This window comes from Pimephales promelas, chromosome 11 (genome assembly GCF_988280905.1).
Source record: "Pimephales promelas chromosome 11, fPimPro1.hap1.1, whole genome shotgun sequence".
Lineage (NCBI taxonomy): Eukaryota > Metazoa > Chordata > Actinopteri > Cypriniformes > Leuciscidae > Pimephales > Pimephales promelas.
The window spans coordinates 9,252,310-9,276,770 of NC_142779.1; the positions used below are offsets into that span (position 1 = coordinate 9,252,310).

The following is a 24,461-nucleotide window of genomic DNA, read 5'->3' on the forward strand; positions in this document are numbered from 1 at the left end:
AGCCTGCATGCAAAATTGGATGACATTTTTTACCAAAAAGGGGTGAAGTTAATGAAAAAAAGGAATAAGCACCAAAAGCAATAAGTCTAACAAGCTATCTGTTTGGCAGGTTTTGTGCCACAGGGAACACTTGAGACAGAATAAGATCTGAAATGACAGTAGCACTTATCAAGCTGTACGATTTATATTTATTTTCTTTGGAAAATATAACAAGATATTTAGAATGTAAAAACATTTCAGCAGCATTTGACAGAACATAAGAAAAGAAAAGAACATTTTCACACAGTTCCACAGACTTCCACTGAGTCACGAACACAGCCCCTGGAACCCACCATGTCAAGCGGCTTCTTGCATTTTAACATCTTTTACAACAAAATGGCAGAAAACTCTCCGGTTTCCCCGGAGGTTCTGCTGAGAAGAGGATGTCCCAGGAGAACAGGAATTCTGAGCAAAACCAAACACTTCACAACACAGCACTGCCGAGGCTTTTTCCAGTAGATACTTTGCTTATTGGGGAAGACGACTTGAGTTTTTGCAGCGATTTGAAAGGTAATTGTAATGTATCTGTAAATAGATATATTCATATATAGAAATATACCATTCTTTCCCACAAATATGAAATATATATACAACAACTTGAGCATAATCACGTCTGCGCTGTCCAAATAACGCTTTCCATATACAAAGCATTGCCGAAGACGCGAATTATATGGTTTGGTGGTTTTCTTTTGCTTTCTTTTCATTGGGATACCACGTGTAAACTCTCATGATTTAATATATCCTTTGCAGCACATATACCCAAAGACTCACAAAGTCCAACAGATACGCACACATAACCATGCATCCTCAGCTACGTAAAAAGTTCAGATCATCTTCATGTTGACTCGTCTGGGCCCGCTTGTTTCTGTAAGTTCAGAGTTTGCACCTTTCCTCTTTCGTGGGACATACTGAATGTCCACGCTTCCTCTGTGCTTCCCTTTGCCACGGCTCCATGCAAACAACAACAAGAAGCAGAACAAAACGACGCCCAGGAAGCTGAGGCAGCCCATTGCAGTGGAGACCAGGATGGTGGTGATATCCAGCACTACTCTGATGGTGTACTCCTCCGTGCCATTAATCAAGGAGTTGTTGTAGTCCGGGTCAAAGAGAAAGCTTCGGTTGGCATAAAGGGCTCTGTCCCTGATTCCCGAGCTTTTAACCGCGTGCATTACTGACAGAGTAGCATTGCCCGCCGGGTTCGATGCCACACACACATACATGCCGCTATCCTGAGGCTCTGCCATGCGGAACTCTAGTGAGCCATTGGTGTGGACCACCACTCTTCCCGTACTCTTTGTGGTAATGTGCCGCCTGTGCGGTGTCAGCCATGACACAGAGGGAGGTGGAGCCCCATCCGCACTGCAATACAGCCAAGCTCTCTGCCCTTCTTCTGCCTGTGACGGGTAGGTTGCCATGGAGATGACCCTGGGTTTGGTGCAGATAACATAACGAGAGATTTGAGGTTCTACCAGGTCCCTAAGTAGCTTCCCAGCCAAGGGGGCAGGAGCACTGCATTCAGGTTGAACATCCCCGTACGGCAAAGGTGGAGTCTTCTCCAGGAGCCAGCGTAGACGACAGTCACATACTAATGGGTTCTGACCAATCAGAAGACTCTGCAGGGCTACGGAAGCAGGGAAAACGCTCCTCTCGAGTGTGGTGAGACGGTTGTAACAAAGGTCAAGAATACGCAGCGAGGAGGCTCCTTGAAAGGCTTGAGGTTCCACACTGAGCAGGTTAGCCTGTCGCACACGTACAACTTCCAGGCGGTCCATTCCCCGCAGCCACCCTGCCGGCAGGACCCGTATACGGCTGTAAGACAGGTTGAGGTGTGTTAGATACGACAGATGTGACACAACTGGCACAGACGTCAAGTTGGTGTGGGTAATGGACAGTGTGCTGAGGTTCAGCCCCTGCAAAGTGGAGGTCGGAAACCCCTCCAAAAAAGGCCAGCGGTCCACTTCCAGGTGTTTCAGTCGCGGCAGACCCTTAAAGGCGTGTGCCTGAAGCTCTGCGATGCCCAAGTCCCGCAACCGCAGGGTGTTAAGGCCATGCAGATGTGCGAGAGCATGCGTGGGCACTGTGCTCAGGTTGCAGTGCTGCAGCGTCAGAGAGCGCAGGGACGCCAGGCCACTGAACGCCCGTGGGGCGATAAACACTAGCTCATTATCACTCAGCTCTAGCACCCGCAGCCTCCGCTGCTCTTCAAAGCCGTAGTCCAGCAGAATAACAAGACGGTTTTGACTGACATCCAGCAGAGTGAGCTCGCTGAGGCCAGCTAGCGCCCCGCGCGGCAGCAGGGTCAGCTGATTGCTGCGCAGCCGGAGAGAGCGTAGCCGCGGCTGAGTGCGAAAGCTGCCCGGTTCCACAGATGACAACAGGTTGTTGCTGAGATCCAGCTCCTCTAGCAGTAGCAGCGAGGAGAAGTTCTGTGGCGTCACAATTCGCAGCCGGTTTTTACTGAGGTCCAATGCCCTTGTTTCTATAGGGATGCCCTCGGGCACCTGCACTAACCGTCTGCGATGGCATGACACAGATCGCGTGGGCACCGAGCACTCGCAGCGGGCAGGGCAGGCATGGACGGAGCACTGAAACAGGAGGAGAGGCAGAAGGGAGAGCCCCAGAGCACAAGAGAACGGAGAGAACAGCATGGCCACCTACAGAGAGAAAACAGAGATAGAAAAAAGTGATATCAATAAGAGATACGGCTGCATGATTAGTCATCACAGGTAATTTAAACATCCACAAATATATTCTCTGAGGCTATGGGTCATTCTACAAATTGGGATATTCTACAAGAAAAATTTCAATGGTTTCACATTCTATGGTGCAAATTACATTTTGGTATCTCAAGCTAAATTTCATATTTATTGGAATATGTTCCATTTATGGAATCTTTTTTATTGCATTAAAAAAGGATGGATAACAGCTGGCAGTGGTTCAGAACATTTTGACATCCCACAACTTGTAAAATAGGCTACTATGATATTACCATGATAAAGCTGATTTTATTCCTGGTTGAAAACCTCTGACCTAGTGACACAATGCTTAAATTATATAAATGAAGAAATATATATTATATATATATATATATATATATATATATACACACACACACACACACACATGTACTAATATAGCATGAATAAGAACATAAATAATCTACAAGTAACTCGATTTTTTTGTTCATGTTTACAAAAATATGTGAGTTGGCATCAGCTATTTATAGTAACCTTTGTACATGCAGTAGCCTATATATACACACAGTATGAGGGACACAAATAATCCTACATTTTGCATAATAATGCATTGTATAATAAAGCCTATATAATGCACGTCAGGTTCTTTGTTCCATCCCAATTTTCAAACACCTCTTCTGTGCAAGACCTCTCTTGATTCAAGCTGATAGGAGCCCTGTAGTGCATCGATCGCCTCTTTCTCTGTCTCATACGCACACACACACAACCTGCTTTCAGAAAGACATCTCCAAACATGCCATAACCATGGAAACCCCATGCTCCCTCGGCACAAGTCCTGCTTTGCCAATCGAAATCAATAATAGAGGAAAGCAAAAGGCAGGCATTCCACAGGTCTGTTAGATTTGATCACACATGTGTAATTTAAATCAGATACATAGACTGACTATCTGTTTAAAATGTTAAATTCAACAAATAATTAGGCCAGTTGATAGAATAGCACTGTAAGACAAAGAAGAAATCAGATAAAGGCAGACAAAAAGGAATATAGTAATTGTATATTTTTATATAATTTAACCTGGGCGTTTTTATATTAATCCATTGACTGACTTTACCAACGCGAATTGGGTTGAATCGGTTCGCGTTGACAAAAAATTACGTATTATACATTCTTAAGACCAGACAAGTAGTTCGTTGAGGGTTGATCAGCGCCGTCTGCGTTTTCACGGGTTTACGTTTTTGAGGTTTTCGATGAGATAATGGATAATCCTTTACACCTACAAACCTATTTCAGGGAGTGCGTTCTCGAGACACCAGGCACTGTTTTGTGCGGATGGGCGGCTGCGTAAGTTGCTTATGTTACGGGTAAAGTAATCTTTTCTCGAGATCTGAAGCCCAAAAATGATCCTTAATTTTGTATTTTATTGTCACCGCAGTGAACAGCAGACCATAGAAGGCTGTAGAAGCGTGCTTATTGGCTGTCCTGCAGCAGCCTATCGGTGAGCCCCATCGGATGTAACGCCCTCTGCGTGTCACAGCCCGCCAGAATGGGAGTGGCTAGCATATATAAAAGAGGGGCTCGACCATTGATATCTATGTAAAGGCTAGATATATCGTCCACGCTGCTGGCCAATGAAGGTCGACGTCTGCACCTGGCGGCCATCTTGTCACAGGTAGCTCGCTCACTCGTAAAATTGTGTTAATGGTACATGTACTATTTAAATAACCATAACTTGATCAATTTTCTACCAATTTTCAAACGGTTTGGTTTGTTATAATCGTCAGAGATGTAGTTATGACACGGCATACTTATGAATAATAAGTGTATAAATAAATAATCATCCAGATAATTATAGCCACGTTAATAACGTTTGTAAGAAACCAAACCGTTTGTAAATCCGTCAAGATTTCAACGAGATAAGAGTATTTGTGTTCGTGCTGACCACACACTTACATCGGCTTGCCTGTGAAAAGATGGCCGCCGGTGATGACGATAGAAACTCCGCCTTAAGACATCTAGCCTTTATATGGGCTCGACAGGCTGAACGCTGATTTTCATCTGGTGGGCTGTGACGCATAGAGGGCGCAAAGAGCGTGACATTGGCCGTGACATCATGCAGGGCTCACCGATAAGCTGCTGCAGGACAGCCAATGAGCACGCTTATACAGACTGCTATGGTCTGCTGTTCGCTGCACTGCATTGACAATAAATTCAAAATTAGGGATAATTTTTGGCTTCAGATCTCGAAAAAAGATGACTTCACCCATAGCGTAAGCAACTTACGAAATACTCGTTCCCTCTTCAAGAGAAAACCGAGGTTACATTAGGTAACAGAGTACGTTTTTCTGTTAAAACGGTGTCTTGTTAGCGACCCCTATTAAAGGGTTAGTTCACCCAAAAATGAAAATTAAGTCATTAATTACTCACCCCCATGCTGTACCAACCCCGTAAGACCTTCGTTCGTCTTCGGAACCGTGGCTCAACTATATGTTTATCAAGCGACGCGAATACTTTTTGTGCGAAAAAACAAACAAAAATAACGAGTTTATTCGACTATTTCTTTTCTTCCTTGTAGGCCAGAACGAGACTTCCTTAGATTTCCACGACGCATGCGCGAGATTTGCGATCTGCTCACACCAGCTTAGATCGCAATTCTCGCGCATGCGTCGTGGAAATCTATAAGGAAGTCTCGTTCTGGCCTACAAGGAAGAAAATAAATAGTCGAATAAACTCGTTATTTTTGTTTGTTTTTTCGCACAAAAAGTATTCGCGTCGCTTGATAAACATATAGTTGAGCCACGGTAGTCACTTGGGATATTTAAACATTTTCTTCATTGACTTTTTGGGCCGTCAAGAGGCAGTCCCTTAGGAGCCAATGTGGTAGTTATACAGCTCTCAAATTTAATCAAAAATATCTTAATTTGTGTTCCGAAGACGAACGAAGGTCTTACGGGGTTGGTACAGCATGGGGGTGAGTAATTAATGACTTAATTTTCATTTTTGGGTGAACTAACCCTTTAATAACTAATGATCTTTGCAATGGAAGTGAATCAGTCAAAACTAACTTAAGCTGGACAATAACTTTATCCTAATGCTGTTGTAAAGCCTAAACAATCTATTACGGTAATTTCTACCGTATTTCAAACACGGCTAATCGGCTATCTTCTACGGCTATTTCAAACAATATGAAAATCAAACAGACAGTTACAACCTCTAGCATAAGTATCACCAGCAGGGGAACTCTTACATTTTATGAGATATCTATCTTGCATGAGAATGCATAATTTAAAAACTGCATTTAAACTGTAACCAATTAGTATTGTAATTAAAAATTAATATTGTCCATCGAAGATCTTACAACCTCCTCTGACCATTCCTGAAGCTCTGGTTATATATTTCAAAATGCTTCTGGCTTTTAGGCTGTTTGTCAGTCCCTCAGACATGATGCACACACTGTTCCATGATACAAGATGATGTTTCACGAGACATGAGAGTAGTAATTGCTTTGAAAATATAACTATCAAAGAGCATTGTTTTGGGGGATGGTTACGTGCACACACTCTCAATTAATTATTAATAGTAAAGTCATAAAGGAATCTGTTTCCCGTTATTGCTCTAAAATGGCCCTAAAGAGAAACGGTCATAATTTTGGGCAGGAAAATGGGGCAGACCATTTTCAGTGAATTGCAAGCCACCGTGGAGCACTCTCATAACCGATATAGCTACAGATTGACCTGCATTCACTATATAAACATGGTGCCTATTTCTCTCTAATGTATAATTTAGACATGTGGCTTCACTAAGTCAAATATAATCTGTTTTACAGCATTTTTCTTTGTATAGGCCTACTTGTTCGCACAAATCACAGTTTAAAAATAAGCTATAGATAAATACAGAAATTCGTTGTAATCACCAAGACAGGGTTCAAGGTGCAAATTCTTTAAAAAATCTATTTCACCTCACACTGGCCCAACTGACCCAAACAAGCAGAGGTCGTCGTCTCATTCGAGCACTCGTATGATTAGTACGACCAAGGCTTTCCTTTCAAATCAATATCAATGCATGCCACGAAATCTCCTGCCACGTTTCCGCTGCCTTAAAATACGTGTGACAGCAAATGCCCTTGCTTGCACAAGAGAAGCATTTCTCAGCCTTGGCAGTGCTCAGTTTCATTCACAACTCCATCAGGTTTGTCGCGACACTACACGTCAAGCGTTCTCTTGCCAGCGTGAGTGTCAGAATGAAGACAGAGGACACGTCTGGGTGGAACATCAGGGGGCAGCGCTAAGCCTGTGGTTCGTAATGGGGAGCAGCTCACTGACAGGAGAAGTTTATTAAGTTTTAATGAGTTAATAATTCAATTCATCCCAGCAGATCTGATGACAGTATCAGCAGCAGGGGAGAGCATGAGCACGTTGATGTAATTCTTGCTAAAGGTGTCTGGATTAGATGCGCATTTCCAAGACGTTTATCACTCTAAAGTTTATTCGTAAAGCATTACAAAGTCCTCTTTTTGAGAATGGAGATAAGCCATTACACACAGCGGGAAGCTGCTTTTGGTTGAACAAATGTACTCTTCTCAGTCTTTTACAAAAAAAAAAAAAAAAAAATCTCTCACAGCCACAATCTGTCGCGCTTTCTTCCACACAGACACACGGCAGCACAGCTTTACCACTCAGAAATAGGCTACACTGAATCTTTTGCACCTCAGAGATTTTAAAGATGGGGGAACCCTGGAATATGCTTGTGATTTTAAAACCACAAGATACGGGAAAAAGAGCACCCTTTTGAACCATGCATTCAATAAAAACAAGCAAGTTGGGACTTCATAAAGAAAAGTAAAGAAGGAATAAATTAATAATAACCAGGGCTGTCAAACGATTAATTGCGATTAATCGCATCCAAAATAAAAGTTTGTTTACATAATATATGTGAGTGCAGTGTATAATTATTATATATATAAATATATATTATAAATACACACACATGCTTGTATATATTTAAGAAATATTTGTATGTGTATACTGTAGATAGATTTATAATTTATATTATATATAAATCTAAATAATATTTTTTTTCATAAATATACATGTATGTGTGTGTGTATTTAAATATATATACAACAGTGCACCCACATATATTATGTATACACAAACTTTTATTTTGGATGCGATTAATCGTGATAATCGTTTGACAGCCCTAATAATAACCTATATAAATAAAAATAATTAATTATTATAATGCTCAATTAAAATAAAAAAATAAAATTACTGTTTCTTTCCGCTTTCTGAAAACTGGATTGTGATATTCACCACAGTTCTTTTATTGTATTGACAGCCCTTATGTTTCTCTTCAGGTTTATACATCTAACAGTACTCTAATATTGCATATAAAAAAAAAAAATTATATTTTGGGCTAGAGTATTTGTTGGGTCCACCAGGGTTGAATAACTGTTAAAAGTTTGTTTTTAGGAAACTTGCTCAATGCAATGCAGATGAAATATGTTGACTAGTCCGGAACATAAAATAAATATAGTCAAACTGGCTATTTTTGAATCAAATATACCAGGACGTCCAATTTGACGGCTGCTTACCCTCCATACAGACAACAAACAGACATCACACTAGTAAAACTCCTTGATTTTTGCTGTGAGCATGCAAGTATCAAAAACCTTCTGTGTCCGCTTCTAGCGTATCAAAGTAAAGATCAGAGCGTTTCCTCAAACGTTGCAGGTGAGCTGCGGAAAACAATCCGGCCGTGTCTCCTCATTGCTACATCAGTGTCTCTCTTTCACAGGCAGAGATTGTGAAGTCTGCGGTTTCTCTTACTTTGAGGACATTCTGCAGATTAACTTGGTCTATTTTTAGTTTATCTAATTTTAGTCTCATCCATTTTTCATTGAGTGAAACCACCACAGCCACTGAGAGCGCAGTGTCCTATCTGCCACCGGGCGAATGTGCATGTAGGCTGTGTGTCTGAGCTATTTGAGACTGAAGGGAAAAAGGGAAAGTTTGTTGGAGAGTTGGTGAAGCATGCATATTTAGATATACCAGCATGTATACGCAGTAGAGAACGTGTGCGTGCTGACCTTGATCCTTCAGGGTCTTTGGATCTCATGTTTAATTCAGCACAGTACGAGCTTGAACTACATGTGGTGATCATTTCATACAGAGGTGTCTAAATGTAGGTGCCACGGGCTGTGTGTTCCCTGCGTGTCGCTTTCAGGCAGTGTGCTGTAGTATCTATCTCTACGATGCTCTGATCCAGCCCAGTGGAGCTCTATTGACTCCAGCTATTGATCTATGCGTTATTACACATTCGCTTCTTCACACGTCTCTCACATTGCACAAGACTCAAACCCTGTGTAGCTCTGCACCCATGGCAACCGAGCTGTCAATCAAGTCCTTATCTCTGAATGTTTCATATCCCTAGAGCTCAGGGGAGAACTCACTGAATACTTTAATAATACCCGAATGAATTTGCTGGAGTGCATAGCTTCACTCATTTGAGTTTCTGTGCTGGATGGCCGTTTCCCTACGAAATACTATATTTCCTGCATGTTTGCATGCTGTCAGCTATCCTCATCGCGTGTTTGTGTGCGTTTGATGCTGTCTCACTGGCAGGGCTGATGCAATGTGTTTGTTTAACAGACATTCAGTGCACAATCCAACCCGGTCTCACCCCAAGACGTCATATAACTGACGTTTTGGGACGTCTTTTGACCATACGTCAATATTCGCCTTTTTAGGGCCCCCTTAAACGTCGGTAGATGAGGTTATGGGATCCTAACTCTACCCCATACCTAAACCTAACCCTAAACCTAACCCGTCACCTAACTGACGTTAAAGGTAAAGCGTCAGTTGTATGACGGCCCGGGATCGCCATCTACCGACGTTTAAGGGGGCCCTAAAAAGGCTGATATTGACGTATGGTCAAAATACGTCCCAAAACGTCAGTTATATGACTTTTTGGGATGAGACTGTGTTACACAATCAGTGGAGTGTCTGGGCTCTGCTGCTGATGCCTTAATTCAAGGGGCATTTGTCAAGCCTGTCAGCATTTGTTCTTCAAATGACAAGACTTTTAAGATGCTAAGAAGGTTAAATTACAAGCACACAAATCTTTAAACACTCATAAAACTCATGAGTAGCTCAATATTTACTCTGCCAGATAGCCAATTAGCAGAAGTGTTAACTCCCCCTTATGAAGACCTCAGATGCAAAAGCCTCTAAGTCCATCTAAAGTTTTTGTTTGATATTAACATTATTTTATCAGGTTACAACTGAAAGTATTTTCTGAACGTATACTATGTGCGGAGAGCATTCTCTCAATATTATCATCTTAATTTTGACAAAGAGGCTTTTGCATATATATGAAGAGTTCAGATGCAAAAGCCTCTAAGTGCCATTTGAAATTTTCTTCTAGAATGATCATTTTTATCAAGCTTGTATATTTAAGTTAAGTAATTTCACTTAAATGGCAATGAAGATTAGCTATTAATTGTCATTTAAGTGAAATTACTGAACTTAAATATACAAGCTTGATAAAAATGATCATTCTAGAAGAAAATTTCAAATGGCACTTAAGAGGCTTTTGCATCTGAACTCTTCATATATATATATATATATATATAATTTAAGTAATTAAACTATAGTAAACTATATTACATGATTAAACTATTATTACAATAAGTATATTACAACGAATATATTGTATTATTATATCCTTAACATATCATCTCAAGAAATTCATAAAAGCCATGGTCAATAAACTCTTAAAAGTAAATATAACATATAGAAATATATAAACTATTTTTTTTTTAATGGATGGATGGACTATAGCATGCTGAACAGCTGTGACATCATGTCAAACATCATAATATACACATCTGTTCCCACCAACACAAAAAATGTCAGATTTTCACATGCAATTATTTAACCGTTTGCAATCGCTAAACTATCAGAAAATAAAAATACATTGTAAATCTTGCAGAGAGAATCTCAAAATGCCTTCAGAGGGAACATATAAAATGTAAGGGGAGAGAAAAAACTAGTTGAAGATACAATAGAAAAAAAGAATCCAAAGATAAAAGAACAGGAGCTGGTGAAAAGAGGTAAAAAGAGGTAGTTTGGAAAGAGGAACATGTTGCAATGCATGAGAGGAAAAACAACGAGACAAAGAAATCAGGCATACTGATTCATCTCTCCACCTGTGCGCCTAGGTAATAACATTAATGTGTGTGCAGTCACGTTTATTTGGCCAACAGGTTTCCTCCTCCCTTTGGCATTTGTCTGTGTGTGTGTGTGTGTGCGCACGCGCTCATCACCGGCATACTGTGTAGTAGGAGCATCATTTATGCTTTCTTGTTGATTTCTTTTCTGCATACACAATTTTCTGCATGTACACACACACACACACGCGCGCAAAAGAAAGAGATCCGAGAGACGGAGAAAGGCGAGATTTGATGAGCCGACTGCCTCCAGACATTGCTTCTGCAATGCTAATTAACCCTGCAGGCAATATCCACCACCAAGACTCTAACCCTTTCCACCATTAATACACACCCTCCCACACACACACAAGACCTCAATGCTAATCGTGTATGAAAGTTTACTTACTGCTACTGAGTTATTTCCTTTTGCATTTTTTTCTTTTATAATTATTCTCCTTCATAATAAAGGTGAATCTAATCACTTAATAATGAAGCTTGATTAATTATTTTCAAACACAACAGAGATCTAGAATTTACATTTCATGCAGAAAATGTTGTACTTGTCCATGCAAAAGTCAGTTCTAGGTGTTTGCTTACTGCCCATAGTCAAAAGACGTTGCGTTTTCTGTGGCCGTGGCTCCTAAACAGTGGTCCTACATTAGTGAGAGTGTTTCAAAGATAGCCCACGATAATTTTCTGACCGTGTTTAGCATGGTCATCTTACAGCGTGTTTGTTGCTACGAATGAAAATGGCTAGTCATTTGCAAAAATGGCATGCCAAGTTCACCTATTTTCCCTAGCCAGGACGGCCTCCATATTGTCCTCTTTCGCTTCCTCCTCCTTTTTTTCTTTAGCGCACATTAAAAACCACAATTGCCAGCCAGTAGCCTCATGGGGTAGAGCCGACATGTAACGCAGCTGTGCTTGGGGCGTACGACTCTATGATATTTTAAATATGGCTCGGGTTCCTAATTTGTGGGATTTGTTCATGGGATTTTTCACAAAAATAATAAATCATTCTAAATTACAGCTCACCTCTCCACAACAAGTCACACAGTAAGCGGTATTATAATTATCCATTATTATTAGGCAAGCAACAGGGTTGTACAAATTGTGAATTTGATTTGGATTGGCCACACCCCACAGGAAGATAAAATAGAGAATTTCACAAATTCTCAGAGAAAATCCACCATGGTACCAAAATTGGTAATATAAATAAATGATTATATAAATTAAGCACAAATATCTAGAGGGAGTAAATTTCAAACAAAGCGAATTTGAATTGATTTGGCCATACCCCACAGGAAGATGAAGCAGAAGTAGTACTAGAAGTAGTAGTCCAGAAAATTTACTGAATTACATTTCAGATAAATCCAAAGGGTTTTTTTTACACCATGATCCAAAAAATGGTATTGTATTTCAGTTCTTTACAATTCTACTTCCTTCAGTTCTAATGCAATGTTCTAAACCTATATTTCAATTTAAATCTAATTCAGGAACTAAATAGAACCAGACCATTTTCAGTTGTAACTGAGTTATGGTCTGGCAAGCATCATAGACAAATCATTTACAGAGGGGCGTCACCAACGGACCAACCAACCAATCAGAGCGATGAAGGAGATGATGTATGCAGAGTGGCGGAGAAACATCTCTGCTGTTGTTCAAATTGCTTAAAACAGACGCGATAGCTGATTCAAACGAGTGATGTTCGACGGCGGCATCCATCTTTGTAATGTAGGCCACAAAATCTTCTTCAAAATCCCAACGCTGCCATCACGTAAAGCCGCCCCAACATTTCTGATTGGTGCCTCGATTTCGACGGATTGGAAATGGGCTTTAATGAGCTCTTTGCCAGACTAACCTTCAGAGCAAATCTAAATTTGCCGGAAGTAGTCTGGGATTTCCCAGGCTAGAACTAAATGGCATTTTAAAAATATTTAGCAAATACTACTAATGTGCAGAAGTCCATAATATATTTGGGTCATGGCAACCACAAAACATCTTCTTCATGAGGATTTTGGTGTCCACCCTCATCGGGACACTTTTCTCTTGCCATTTCCAGGGAATTGAATCAGCTGCTCTAAGAAGCAGTATCCTTGAGAACAATCTGTTTCCGACTCCATAAAATGCATTATGAGTCCAAACAGACATGAAATCCTGGAACTCAGATGGATAATGATACTGCAACAACCACTGCCACCAACATAAACAATCTGATTTGCAGACTGGTTGATTAAACTAGTTGAGTAAATATTGAGCTACGCATTTTCCCCTAAAATACCATTGCATCACCCTAGTAATTTTTCTAAATATCCATAGCAGACTTAATGGGCTATATGCACGCATAAGTTCCGCATTTGACGTAAGGATGCTCGTCTATTTCCGGTTGTGTAGATTAAAGCGGAGGAAAACCGGAGAAAACGGGATTATGGCAGAGTCTTCAATATTTACTGTCCTCCCGTCTTTGAAACGAAACGTACATGCGTTTAGATGTAATTTTATATACAGTTATGTTTATTTGATATAATTTTAAAAAGAAGCATAAACACAACGAGGGGTGTCTGTTTTATCTGTTTTTGTGACTAACGTTTCATTAGTATAACCATGGAGTATAAAATTCAATATAAATTCTTGCTATTGCATTGGACTCTATGATCGGCGGAAGTTATCGAGCATCCCTAATGCTTCACCGGAAATACCGCCGTGCATAGAGCCCATAGTTGGCAATGGTCAAGCATTTTAATTTAAAATAAGTGAAGTGAAACACTAAGTGAAATTACTTTGGCAATGGCTGCATAAGTTTCACAGCAACTTGATGGAACTGCCAAAAGCTCACAAAATCTCAAACACTCACATGACTGACACAGGCACACATCCATCCACATGCATATTTAGCTTGTTGCCTGATATATGTTAATTCATGCACATAATGCAGATTACTGAGATAGTTATCGGGCGTAAGCTGTATGAGACTGTTTGTTCCCAAACAAGCTAACAAGTGAGCTGCAGCAACAAATATATAACCTCATTCTCCCGTTCTGCATTGCGCTAAGTAACAGTCAGAGAAACAAATAAATTAACAAAAACTGCAAGAACTACCCCAGTAATTGGTGGCACTGAGGGTGCAAACTGCATGCAGATGTAAGGTTGAACCACAGAGAGCCTTGTTACAGTACATTCAGGCACAAATCCAAATCCAATGGAACTGGGCTGGCCACCCCTGAATATTAACAAAAAATCCTTTCCCTTAGAAATATTGAAGAATGAACCTATTCAAAGACTAGTTATTCAAAGATGACTCATAGCATTAACGGGGGGAATAAATTTAGTAGGAAAAAAAAAAGTCTGCTAGTGTGCGGCCTCTCTAGAGGACGCTCAGGAAGCTCCTGGAGGCCATCAGGGCCAGTGGAGTTGAAGGAGAGCAATCGGCACTTTGAAAGGAAGCCTAATTAAAAAGCAAAAACAATTGCTTAGTCAGACAGGATTCAGAGCAGGAACTTTTTTTCTTCATGTCATACTTCTGACAGTATAAAGAAACTGTTTAATTATGAATATTAGTTGGCTTAGCACTTAAACAAGGTTCTTTATTGGAATTGATGGTTCCTTTAACATGGAACCTTTCCTTTCCACAAAAGGTTCTTTATAGTGGAACCATGTTTAAGTTTGGGAAACTGTTTGGGAAAATGGTTCTTATATGGCATTGATGCTAAAACATCCATTCAAAACCTATATTTGTATATGCATGCTTGTGTGTGAGCTGCGGTGGCTTCTGGAATATTTCATAAAACTATTGTCATAGCAAAAAAGTCATAGTGATGATGTCTCTCCAGTGCTAATATTTAGGTCAGTGGGCCCTGTGCTGTAATATTTGTCACCGGAAAAATCAAATAAGCCCAACATAAAATAAATCCTTTAGCTTAATATATAATCCCTTCCAGCTTCAAGATTTTTGTAATATTTCCAATCCAAATACATTCTAGGTTTTCCCATGTTCGAGAGAATCCTCAATAGTGGAAACCACGGGGTGTGAGGATGTAAAATATTTTCAAGATTTGTTATCACAACATTTTTTCTTTCGCCAAATCAACTTAAATAATTTATTTAGTTCAGATAACATCTCCTTCATTGCATTACCTTACTTTTTCCATTTCAATCAACTTAAAAGTAAGGTAACCAGGTTACTTATGTTTTTTTAAGTTAAACCAATAAATAATATATTTTACAGTGTACAATTAATTACATATTAAATTTTGCCCAAAGAAATCGGATAAACGAGAGTATTAACCACTTACTTTACGAAAATGTAGTCATGTTTTTCATTTCATTTTCAAAATGTTATTTTTAATAATAGATTTTCCATGATATGATATTTAACAACCTACTTTTTTATGCTGACTGTTAATTGTCTATGAACACTGTAAGTTATGAATTCTTGCTGACATGCAATTGCCTTATGCTTGTACTGAACTGATCTAGGTGTGAGATAGAACACAAACTTTGTAGCTTAGAGGAAAATAAAAATGAATAAGAGTGCTCCAGGTAAAATCAAATACTTCTCCAAGTAAAATAAAACACTTCTCTGATCCCTTCTTCTTGTTAGGCATCTCCTGCATATGCCCCTAGTAAACACTCCAGATTGTTAACACTATAGCGTGTCTAATTTGTAACCCTGTTGGCATCCCTCAAAATTCCTTAATGAAGCCAGCTAAAGTGTCAGACTTATTAGGCTTGGCTCTGGAGAAACAGACTTGTGATTTACAAATCCCCTGGGGAAGTAGGGTTTACATCACTTGCCACTAGTTCTCAATTACTTCACTATCATAGTACATTCCTGAGGCTGAGCTGTCTTTCACTACAGAGAGAAGTGCCCACTATTCTGCATCTAGAAACATCTCTACTCTTAGTTGGCTGCTTGTTTTTACCGTAGATGGCTATGCACTTGACTGAACCTGCCAAGACTACGGATAAATTAAGATTCAGCTAAAATGGTGAAAGACATATCAAAACAGTAAATCGAGACCATACATTCTAGCATATGCAAACATTAACAAAAAAAGCAATGTAAAACATGTCTAAATATACAGTATGTCCGATTCATTGGATTGTATTAGCCACATCTATAAGTAAATCTGGATCAAACTCTTTTCTTCAAACAGCACTATATTTTTTTAGTGGCACTTTCTTGTTACCACTTTCTAAATTGCCACTCTGTCCTTATTCCTGATTCATTCCTGCTGAAGAGTGGTTTTCACAATCGAATAAATGCACATTCCAATAAGTCACTTTGGCAGTTATAAGGCAAAGTGTACAAAACGTATACAGGAAAAATGTATTTATGTTAATGCCAATGCATTTCTGCATGCATCTGAAAGCATTTTAAACAGTAGTAGAATGTTGTGTCTTCAGTGTTTGCATTTGCATTTAAAACAAGATGAATTTAATTCACTGAGCAGTCATTTAAATACCATTCAGTTCTTGCAGCACTTGTGAAATTCTGTGAAAGTAGTCTGGAGGCTTTCCCTGAAATGTGCTCGGACTAATCTGGGTAAACCTTTTTGCTGTGCTAAAAAAAAAAAGGACACCGTTTATTTTATGGTTCAGTTGGTACAAGGTGTCAGCAAAAAAGCAGTACGCATATATTGTCAATACAGACCTGTTGGTGCAGCTTACAATGAGAGTAAAGCAGGGATTAAACCTATTAAACACTGTGACATTTGTGCTATGTTTGTCACATAATAATTACATGGTAATTACCATGTAAAATACCACATTACAGAGCATTCCCTTAGTGCCTAATTATATACAGTATAGAGGTGGAAAATAATTTTTTGTAGCTTTTCTGGACGGTGATGCACACGATGCTGTGATTTAATCAGGTCGAACACAAAGGATTAAACATCAGAAGGTGTTAGGGAGTAGACAGCAACACTTTAGAAGGATTTTAGGGTTAATTACACTTGCCATCCTGATATAAAATATATGAAGAAGTCTCGAGTCTTTAGGTTAAAGACGTGTTACAAACTTTCTCTCGAATTCACATCCATTCACACTCTCAAAACCAGTATGCACTCAGACATTCAGTCACACCTACTCACTCATCTCATTTATAGATGACACAATACACAAATTTCCTTTTAAAACGGAATCAGATAATCCGATGTCCTCTGTATCTCTCCTACAGAAGCTCAACTCGCAATACACCTAAATAGCCTTGTATCAACTTGCCAGGTCCATTTCTTCAGTCTCTATTCCTTCAGCCCCTAATGGATTTGAAAATGTAACTGCATATCCTGGAGATGTGCTGAGTTTATATTTTGTCTTAACAAGGTTTAAAGAAAATACTAGTGCTCTCGCCACATGTGACGGCACACTTTGATGAATTGAAAATGCAAATGGGTGAATCACACCCTGACAAGTTACTTACTTATTTGGTCAGTCAAAGCTCTCGAAGGCAGGTCCTCTTTATTGTGTCTGACAAAACCCCCAAACTGTCCTTCTCCACCCCCTGAAATCCACAATTTCAACTCTTTACCTAAAAACAGCATTCATCACTCCTTCTAGTCTATCAGCGCATGAGATCGGAACCGTTGAAAGCCATGGGAGGGAGAATCACGGGGGCTGCCGTCTGCTGAAGGAGCTCCGCTAAGACTGTGCGCATTAAAGACACCTGACCGTCACAGACAAAGTGAACTAGTGACACACTTCCATGCACCGTGCTGATGAAACATCGCAGTGATGTCTCCCTATCTCCCGTGTCTCTTTTTCCCCCACCTCTCTACTAAAGCGCAGCAGGAGCGGGCTGTGGAAATTCACACCAGCGCTTGCTGAAACCCCTGGCAGAATACATCACCACTTTCCCTTTATGAGTCACAATGCACACACACGCACACACACCTCTGATCCGTTCCTACCTGCCACACGCAGAGTGTCTCAAACGAACACACACTTTTAATCGGTTTCTTTTACCTTTGCCTCCATGTGCTGGCAGTTAAAATAGTCTTAACTCTATCCCAAACACACACCTCACAGCATAGATACGGCTTACGTGGTCAACGCGTGCGGCTGGTTACCTGTGGCTGCTGTTCTTGATGCCATAAGGATCAATGTCCCTGTGATCAGCGTCTGAGTGATCAGCTAAGGGGAAGAGGGAACAGCCAGCACTCTGTCTCCACGACAACGCCCGGTAGATGCCACACCTCCAGTTCAGGCTCCTCAAGAACAATAAGCGTTTATCGCCACCCTCCCTCTCTCTCTCTCTCCTCTTCCTTTCCCATCCGCTACTTCCCGCTGTAAAGCTGCGCTCAGTCAGAGAGAGTGACGCGCTTGTGTGTGACGTCTTCCCAAAAGCAAGGATTCTGTATGTGTGTCTCTTAGACTTGAGTTCCACAAGGGGATTAGGCACTTTTCATCTTCATGACGCACACTAGAAAGAGTGAAGGAGACCGGAGATGGAGAGACAGAGGATGGGGTCGTCATGGAGATATTCGCCCATGAAGGCAATGTAGGGTGAATGACAGGAGATAGAAAGCAGGGGCATTAGTAAAGCCCTACGACACACATCCGCATGGCACTTTTAATTCAGTTTCGCATAAAAGAAAAGAACTAACTAGCTGAAAAGGCACTGGTGCCGATTTGCATGCACATATTCTCCACTTGAGCTTTACTCGTGTAACCAACTAGCCCTCGGGGAGGCCCTTCTACCGCTCTTTAGTGCGTCTGACTTAATGCTCCAGCCTTCAGATTAAAATAGCTGCAGCCAAATGCCTTAAACTCAACGCCTTTACTAAGATTACAAAGCACTCGCCTCGTCCAGCAACGTGAGCTTCAATATGAAACCCTGCGGAGTGGACAAAGTGAAGGCAGATTCCCTGATAGTACTTTAGTTAATACAAAATGCCATGTCTAATTCCTATTAACATGGTGTGGCAATCTGCCGTTGGGAGTATGAAAGCCTCTTCATACATACTAAACAATAGACGCTACTGCCTGTAATTGTGCACAACGTAGTGGGTGTTATAATCAAGCCACTCCCCATCAGGTTTAAGCCTCGCTGATATAAAAATAATTGACTGAGAAGGGGTTGTCGGCCATGCAGATGAAACCTTGATGTATATGATCTGATAGTAACGAGTTAGTCGACGGTATCTGGGGCGCAAATGTATGCAGCATGTGCTGTCGAATGCCAAATTTCAAAGGTGCAGCTGTAATTGTAGAGCTCTATCATCTGATTCTGTCATGCTGATCTGATATCAAAGAAATGAAAGGTTACTGTGATTGCACATTCCAGGAGCTGGAATCCCACACATCCAAAGCTGGATACACCCGGAGACAATTACTGTGAAGATTGGGCAAGCCAGGCTTTTTACTACATTTACAGCAATAGCAAGCGTCAGAGACAGTTGTATTCTGTTTGTTGAGAGGAAAAGTGTGACCTCTATCACTTTTATGTGTTTGAAAGTATGTTCGCTTCCGACTAGTGTAATAATAATAAAGAAACGTTAAACATTCACACTGAAGATTAATACAGAGTCACTCCTCTTTTGATTGAATTTGGTTATTCATAAGAGGGACAACTCCATTCTTTTCCTAAACTTACTTAGAGGTAATTACAAGTATATGATTCCTAAAAAGATGTGTAAAGAACAGAACTGAAGAACTAGTTGTTAATGCAGTAATGCTTCTCTCTCTTTAGAAAACTGACAGCCTGTCGATGTGGGTCTTCTTTCACAGTGAGCAGTGCTGGCAAATTACAGAGACTGAGGTAGCCTACGTGTCTTGACTCATTCACAAATTTTGACATCCACACCTGTCTCTCTTTACCAGCTCTGTGGTCTATAAGGGTGATCCATTACTGTCCAAAGAGTGCATGCTGTTTTTGAAAAATGGAGGTGAATGAAATGAAAAACTTTTGAGATGATGAAATACCTCTGGTTGCTAATATTACTTTACAGCCATGAGGCAGTTCAGGAATGACTCCTGTTGTCCGATCACACTTGGAATAAAAATGTAGGGGATTTAGGCCTGTTCACACCAGAAGATAACTACAATAATGACTAAACTGTTTTAATAATTTTAATTCTATGAGAATACGAAGTCCACACCACAACTTCAACAGTAACAACACAGAGGAACAAAACTGTTAAAATCACTTGCAAAGCAGTTTTTTCCAGCTGATGAATGATAAAAACACTGACAGCCAATCGGATCCACACAACTTCAAATGAAGCATTTAAATCTGCTGACAACTGCAGCGCAAGTTTATAATAAACAGAACATTAGCATATTGGTTGGAAGTTTATGATGAAAGTATCATGAAAATATAACCAGTCAAAGCGGGTCTTGTATATACACTCACCTAAAGGATAATTAGGAACACCATACTAATACTGTATTTGACCTATTAATTCAACAAGGTGCTGAAAGCCTTCTTTAGAAATGTTGGCCCATATTGATAGGATAGCATCTTGCATTCGATAAGAGATTTGTGGGATGCACATCCAGGGCACGAAGCTCCCGTTCCACCACATCCCAAAGATGCTCTGTTGGGTTGAGATCTGGTGACTGTGGGGGCCATTTTAGTACAGCTCAGCTTTAGTACAACTCATTGTCATGTTCAAGAATCAAATTTGAAATGATTCAAGCTTTGTGACATGCAGCATTATCCTGCTGGAAGTGGCCATCAGAGGATGGGTACATGGTGGCCATAAAGGGATACGACATGGTCAGAAACAATGCTCAGGTTGGCCGTGGCATTTAAACGATGCCCAATTGGCACTAAGGGGTCTAAAGTGTGCCAAAAAACATCCCCCACACCATTACACCACCACCACTAGCCTGCACAGTGGTAACAAGGCATGATGGATCCATGTTCTCATTCTGTTTATGCCAAATTCTGACTCTAACATCTGAATGTCTCAACAGAAATCGAGACTCATCAGACCAGGCAACATTTTTTCAGTCTTCAACTGTCCAATTTTGGTGAGCTCTTGCACATTGTAGCCTATTTTTCCTCTTTTTCCTATTTGTAGTGGAGATGAGTGGTACCCGGTGGGGACTTCTGCTGTTGTAACCCATCCGCCTCAAGGTTGTGCATGTTGTGGCTTCACAAATGCTTTGCTGCATACCCCGGTTGTAACGAGTGGTTATTTCAGTCTAAGTTGCTCTTCTAGCTTGAATCAGTCGGCCCATTCTCCTCTGACCTCTAGCATCAACAAGGCATTTTCGCCCACAGGACTGCCGCATACTGGATGTTTTTCCCTTTTCACACCATTCTTTGTAAACCCTAGAATTGGTTGTATGTGAAACTCCCAGTAACTGATCAGATTGTGAAACACTCAAACCGGCGCGTCTGGCACCAACAGCCATGCAACGCTCAAAATTGCTTAAATCACCTTTCTTTCCCATTCTGACATTCAGTTTGGAGTTCAGGAGATTGTCTTGACCAAGACCACACCCCTAAATGAATTGAATCAACTGTCATGTGATGGGTTGATAATTGCATTAATGAGAAATTGAACAATTGTTCCTAATAAAACTTTAGGTGAGTGTATATGCAAGTGTTTATAGGTGGGTCTGCGTGCAGCGAGTGTTTATGTATGTTCAAGTGTTTATACCATATGCAAGTTTTTACATGTATGCGTGCGTCAAGTTTAAATGGAAGTTGGTATGGATTTCATATTAGTGTGCGTGCACGTGTATTTCATATGTATTTTGAACAACCAACATTATACATGTATATGCAAGTAATTTATAGGTGTATAGGCTATACACTTGTGTCATGTATTGCAAAGTTTGCTTTAAACACGTGGCGCCTCAAATGAATGACTGACTTTATGCACTGAAGTGACAACATTTGAAGAGACAATTGTTTTTCTCCTTCTTTATGAATTAAAAATGAACATATCTAAAGTAAACAAAATGTAAAAACAAGCTATTTAATTATGCAGGAGATGCTTTGATGTTTCTTTACATGTTTGATCATTCCAGGGGTCTTTGTTTGAAAGCATCAATAGAGAAGCAGAGATGCGACGGCACAATTGGGCACGAAATAAAGGAGCCTTTGGTGAGATGCATTCAGTAACGTCTCTTCACGCATCTACCGTGCAAAAAAGAAGAACCTAGTGAGAATCGTACAGCGCTGTGTGTCAGAGTTTAAGTGTGAAAAGAAGAACACACTTCCTCAACTCTCACACACACACTCCATATGTAGCCGTTCACTGGCCAGTCGGTTGCTATGGGAAACCATCAGAGCACATCAGAACGAGCCCTCGAGGGACTCCTGCCACGAGCAATCCTATCCATTGAAACACACTTAACAGCGTGTGTGACTGTGACAGAGTGCCGTTTCCGAGATGCGGACAATTCGGTTTCTCACCCGTTGCCTCATAAGAGAAATAGAACCTAATCTGTCAGAGGTATAATAACAGCCAGGAAAACATTTAGGGGTCATGCTGCGCCCGGATATTGAGCGAGACATTTTAGAAAATGGAATAATTATTGGGCAGTACAAATGTAAATAGAACTAGGAAAATAGATACAAATCTGAATATGAATCAGCCTTCAGTAAGACCCCCGGACTGTGATGATTTATGTACAATTTGTAAAGAGCGAGCATTCATACATGAGCATGGCATAGTGAATCCAGGAATAGTCTACTGTTTAACATTAATCTTACCCCAAGGAAATGTGCGATTATATTTCAACAGACATAGAACAGAAAAATATGATTCCTCAAACAAACAGAAAAGTCATGTGAACTTGAGAGCAGTGGCAGTGATCTGTACTGGCACAAGCTCTTCAGTCAGTGAGGGGGTGACTATAATTGGCAGAGACAAAGTGAAGCTTAAGACTCCATCTTGTGGCCATTAATCATAATATTCACAGATCTGTCTCCCACACTCTTCAAGTATATTACTTTCAAATTTAGGTTATTGTATTGGCAGATGAAAATATTGCACTGGAAATGATTAAATTAATCTCCATTTTATCAACTCACTTTTTCCAGTTCAATCAACTTAAAATTTTAAGGAAACCAGGTTACTTACTTTTTTAAGTTAAACCAACAATATTTTTTTTACAGTGTTTGGTCAAAAATATAGTAAATAGTAATATTTTTAAATATTACATTGGTTTTAAGCCAGTTATTTATATGTTTTGTTGTAGTGTCGGAGGTCGGATCTCACCATCATCGAGTGCATCTGAAATTATATGAAGAAACAGAAAAAAAAGAGACTAAGACCAGAAGAACTGTGGCAACGTCTCGAAGGTAGTGCCTGCCTGCCTGCAAAGCTACAGTACTGTGTAAAAGCACTTGTGTAAAAATGCTGTAAATGAGAACGTTTTCAAAAATAATGTCATAATCATAAATAGATTTTATTTATCAATTCAATTTATTAGTTAACTATTATTAACTTTTAACAGTTAACTAAATCAAATCAATAGGTGTTTAGTACCCTTTACGTTTAAAACAGCTTTTGTCCAGGTATTGCACAGTTTTTAGTTTTGCAGTTTTTTTCAAGCGTCTTTGGAAACATTGCCGCAGTTCTTCTTAGTCTGTTTTTTTTTTGTGTTTCTTCATATAATTTCAGATGCACTCGATGATGGTGAGATCCGACCTCCGTGTGGAGCATTGGCTGTTGTCAGAATCCTTGTGCATTCAAAAATTTCACTGGATTATTACAATTAATGGCACAATTAATGTCTGGAAATGTAAACTGATATTTTCTACTGAGACACTACAACAAAATATATCTGGCTTAAAACCATTTCTTTTAGGCGAAAATACTAGTGTGCCTAAGACTTCTGCACAGTACTGTATATAGAATATATAGAATTGGGACATACCTCTTAATTACTGAACATGAGTCACCAACGCTGTGCTGATTCCATGCTGGAAAGTTCCAAACATCCACTGGCATTATATCGGCACAAAAACTGCGGCAGAAGCTTCGTGGAATGGGTTTCCATGGCCAAGCAGCTGCATGCAATCCTCACAATACTGAACTCTGGAGAAGAGGAAACATGTTCTGTGGAGTGATGAATCTCTCTGTTTGGCAGTCTCTCTGATGGGCGAGTCTGGGTTTGGCACAATGCAAGGTCCATAAAGAACTGGAACTGAGATTGCAAGCCGGACCTTCTTGTCCAACATCAGTGCCTGACCTCACAACTTCTCTACTGGATGGATATTCAAAAATTACCACAGAAACACTCAAAAATTGTGTGGAAAGCTTTCACAGAAGAGTATATATATATATATATATATATATATATATATAAAATTTGTAAAGGCCATTTTAAATGTACTAGTATGGCCTAATATTATATACATTTTAACCTGAAAATTTTAATGTTGATAAAATAGATTGCTTAAATAATTTAATTTTCAATATATTATAGAGTTATAGACATTTATAAATAAAATCTCTCCCTACATACATCACAGCCACCAGTGTTAAAATACTGAAAATGTTTGGCAAAAACCCCAAGCCACATGTCAGAATTGCTGCAACAATCAAAA

The 24,461-nt window shown here is 39.9% G+C and overlaps 1 protein-coding gene across 3 annotated transcripts; it reads right to left on the reverse strand.

Annotated features, from left to right (window-relative positions):
* Nucleotides 1-170: 170 nt before the first annotated feature.
* Nucleotides 171-24,098, reverse strand: lingo2b (leucine rich repeat and Ig domain containing 2b). Of its 3 annotated transcripts, none has more exons than XM_039671600.2 (2): nt 23,789-24,098; nt 171-2,693 (listed from the first exon to the last, which is right to left on the reverse strand). In XM_039671600.2, the coding sequence occupies exon 2, from the start codon at nt 2,685-2,687 to the stop codon at nt 864-866; it is 1,824 nt and encodes a 607-aa protein (XP_039527534.2). In that variant the 5' UTR covers nt 2,688-2,693; nt 23,789-24,098; the 3' UTR covers nt 171-863. The 3 variants fall into 3 exon arrangements, with proteins under 3 accessions (XP_039527534.2, XP_039527532.2, XP_039527533.2); XM_039671598.2 differs by lacking the exon at nt 23,789-24,098 and adding an exon at nt 18,016-18,363; XM_039671599.2 differs by lacking the exon at nt 23,789-24,098 and adding an exon at nt 17,370-17,773.
* Nucleotides 24,099-24,461: the final 363 nt, after the last annotated feature.

What these genes read in the sequence shown, in the direction of transcription:
- lingo2b (XM_039671600.2), bottom strand. Translation starts at nt 2,687, where the DNA reads ATGCTGTTCTCTCCGTTCTCTTGTGCTCTGGGGCTCTCCCTTCTGCCT.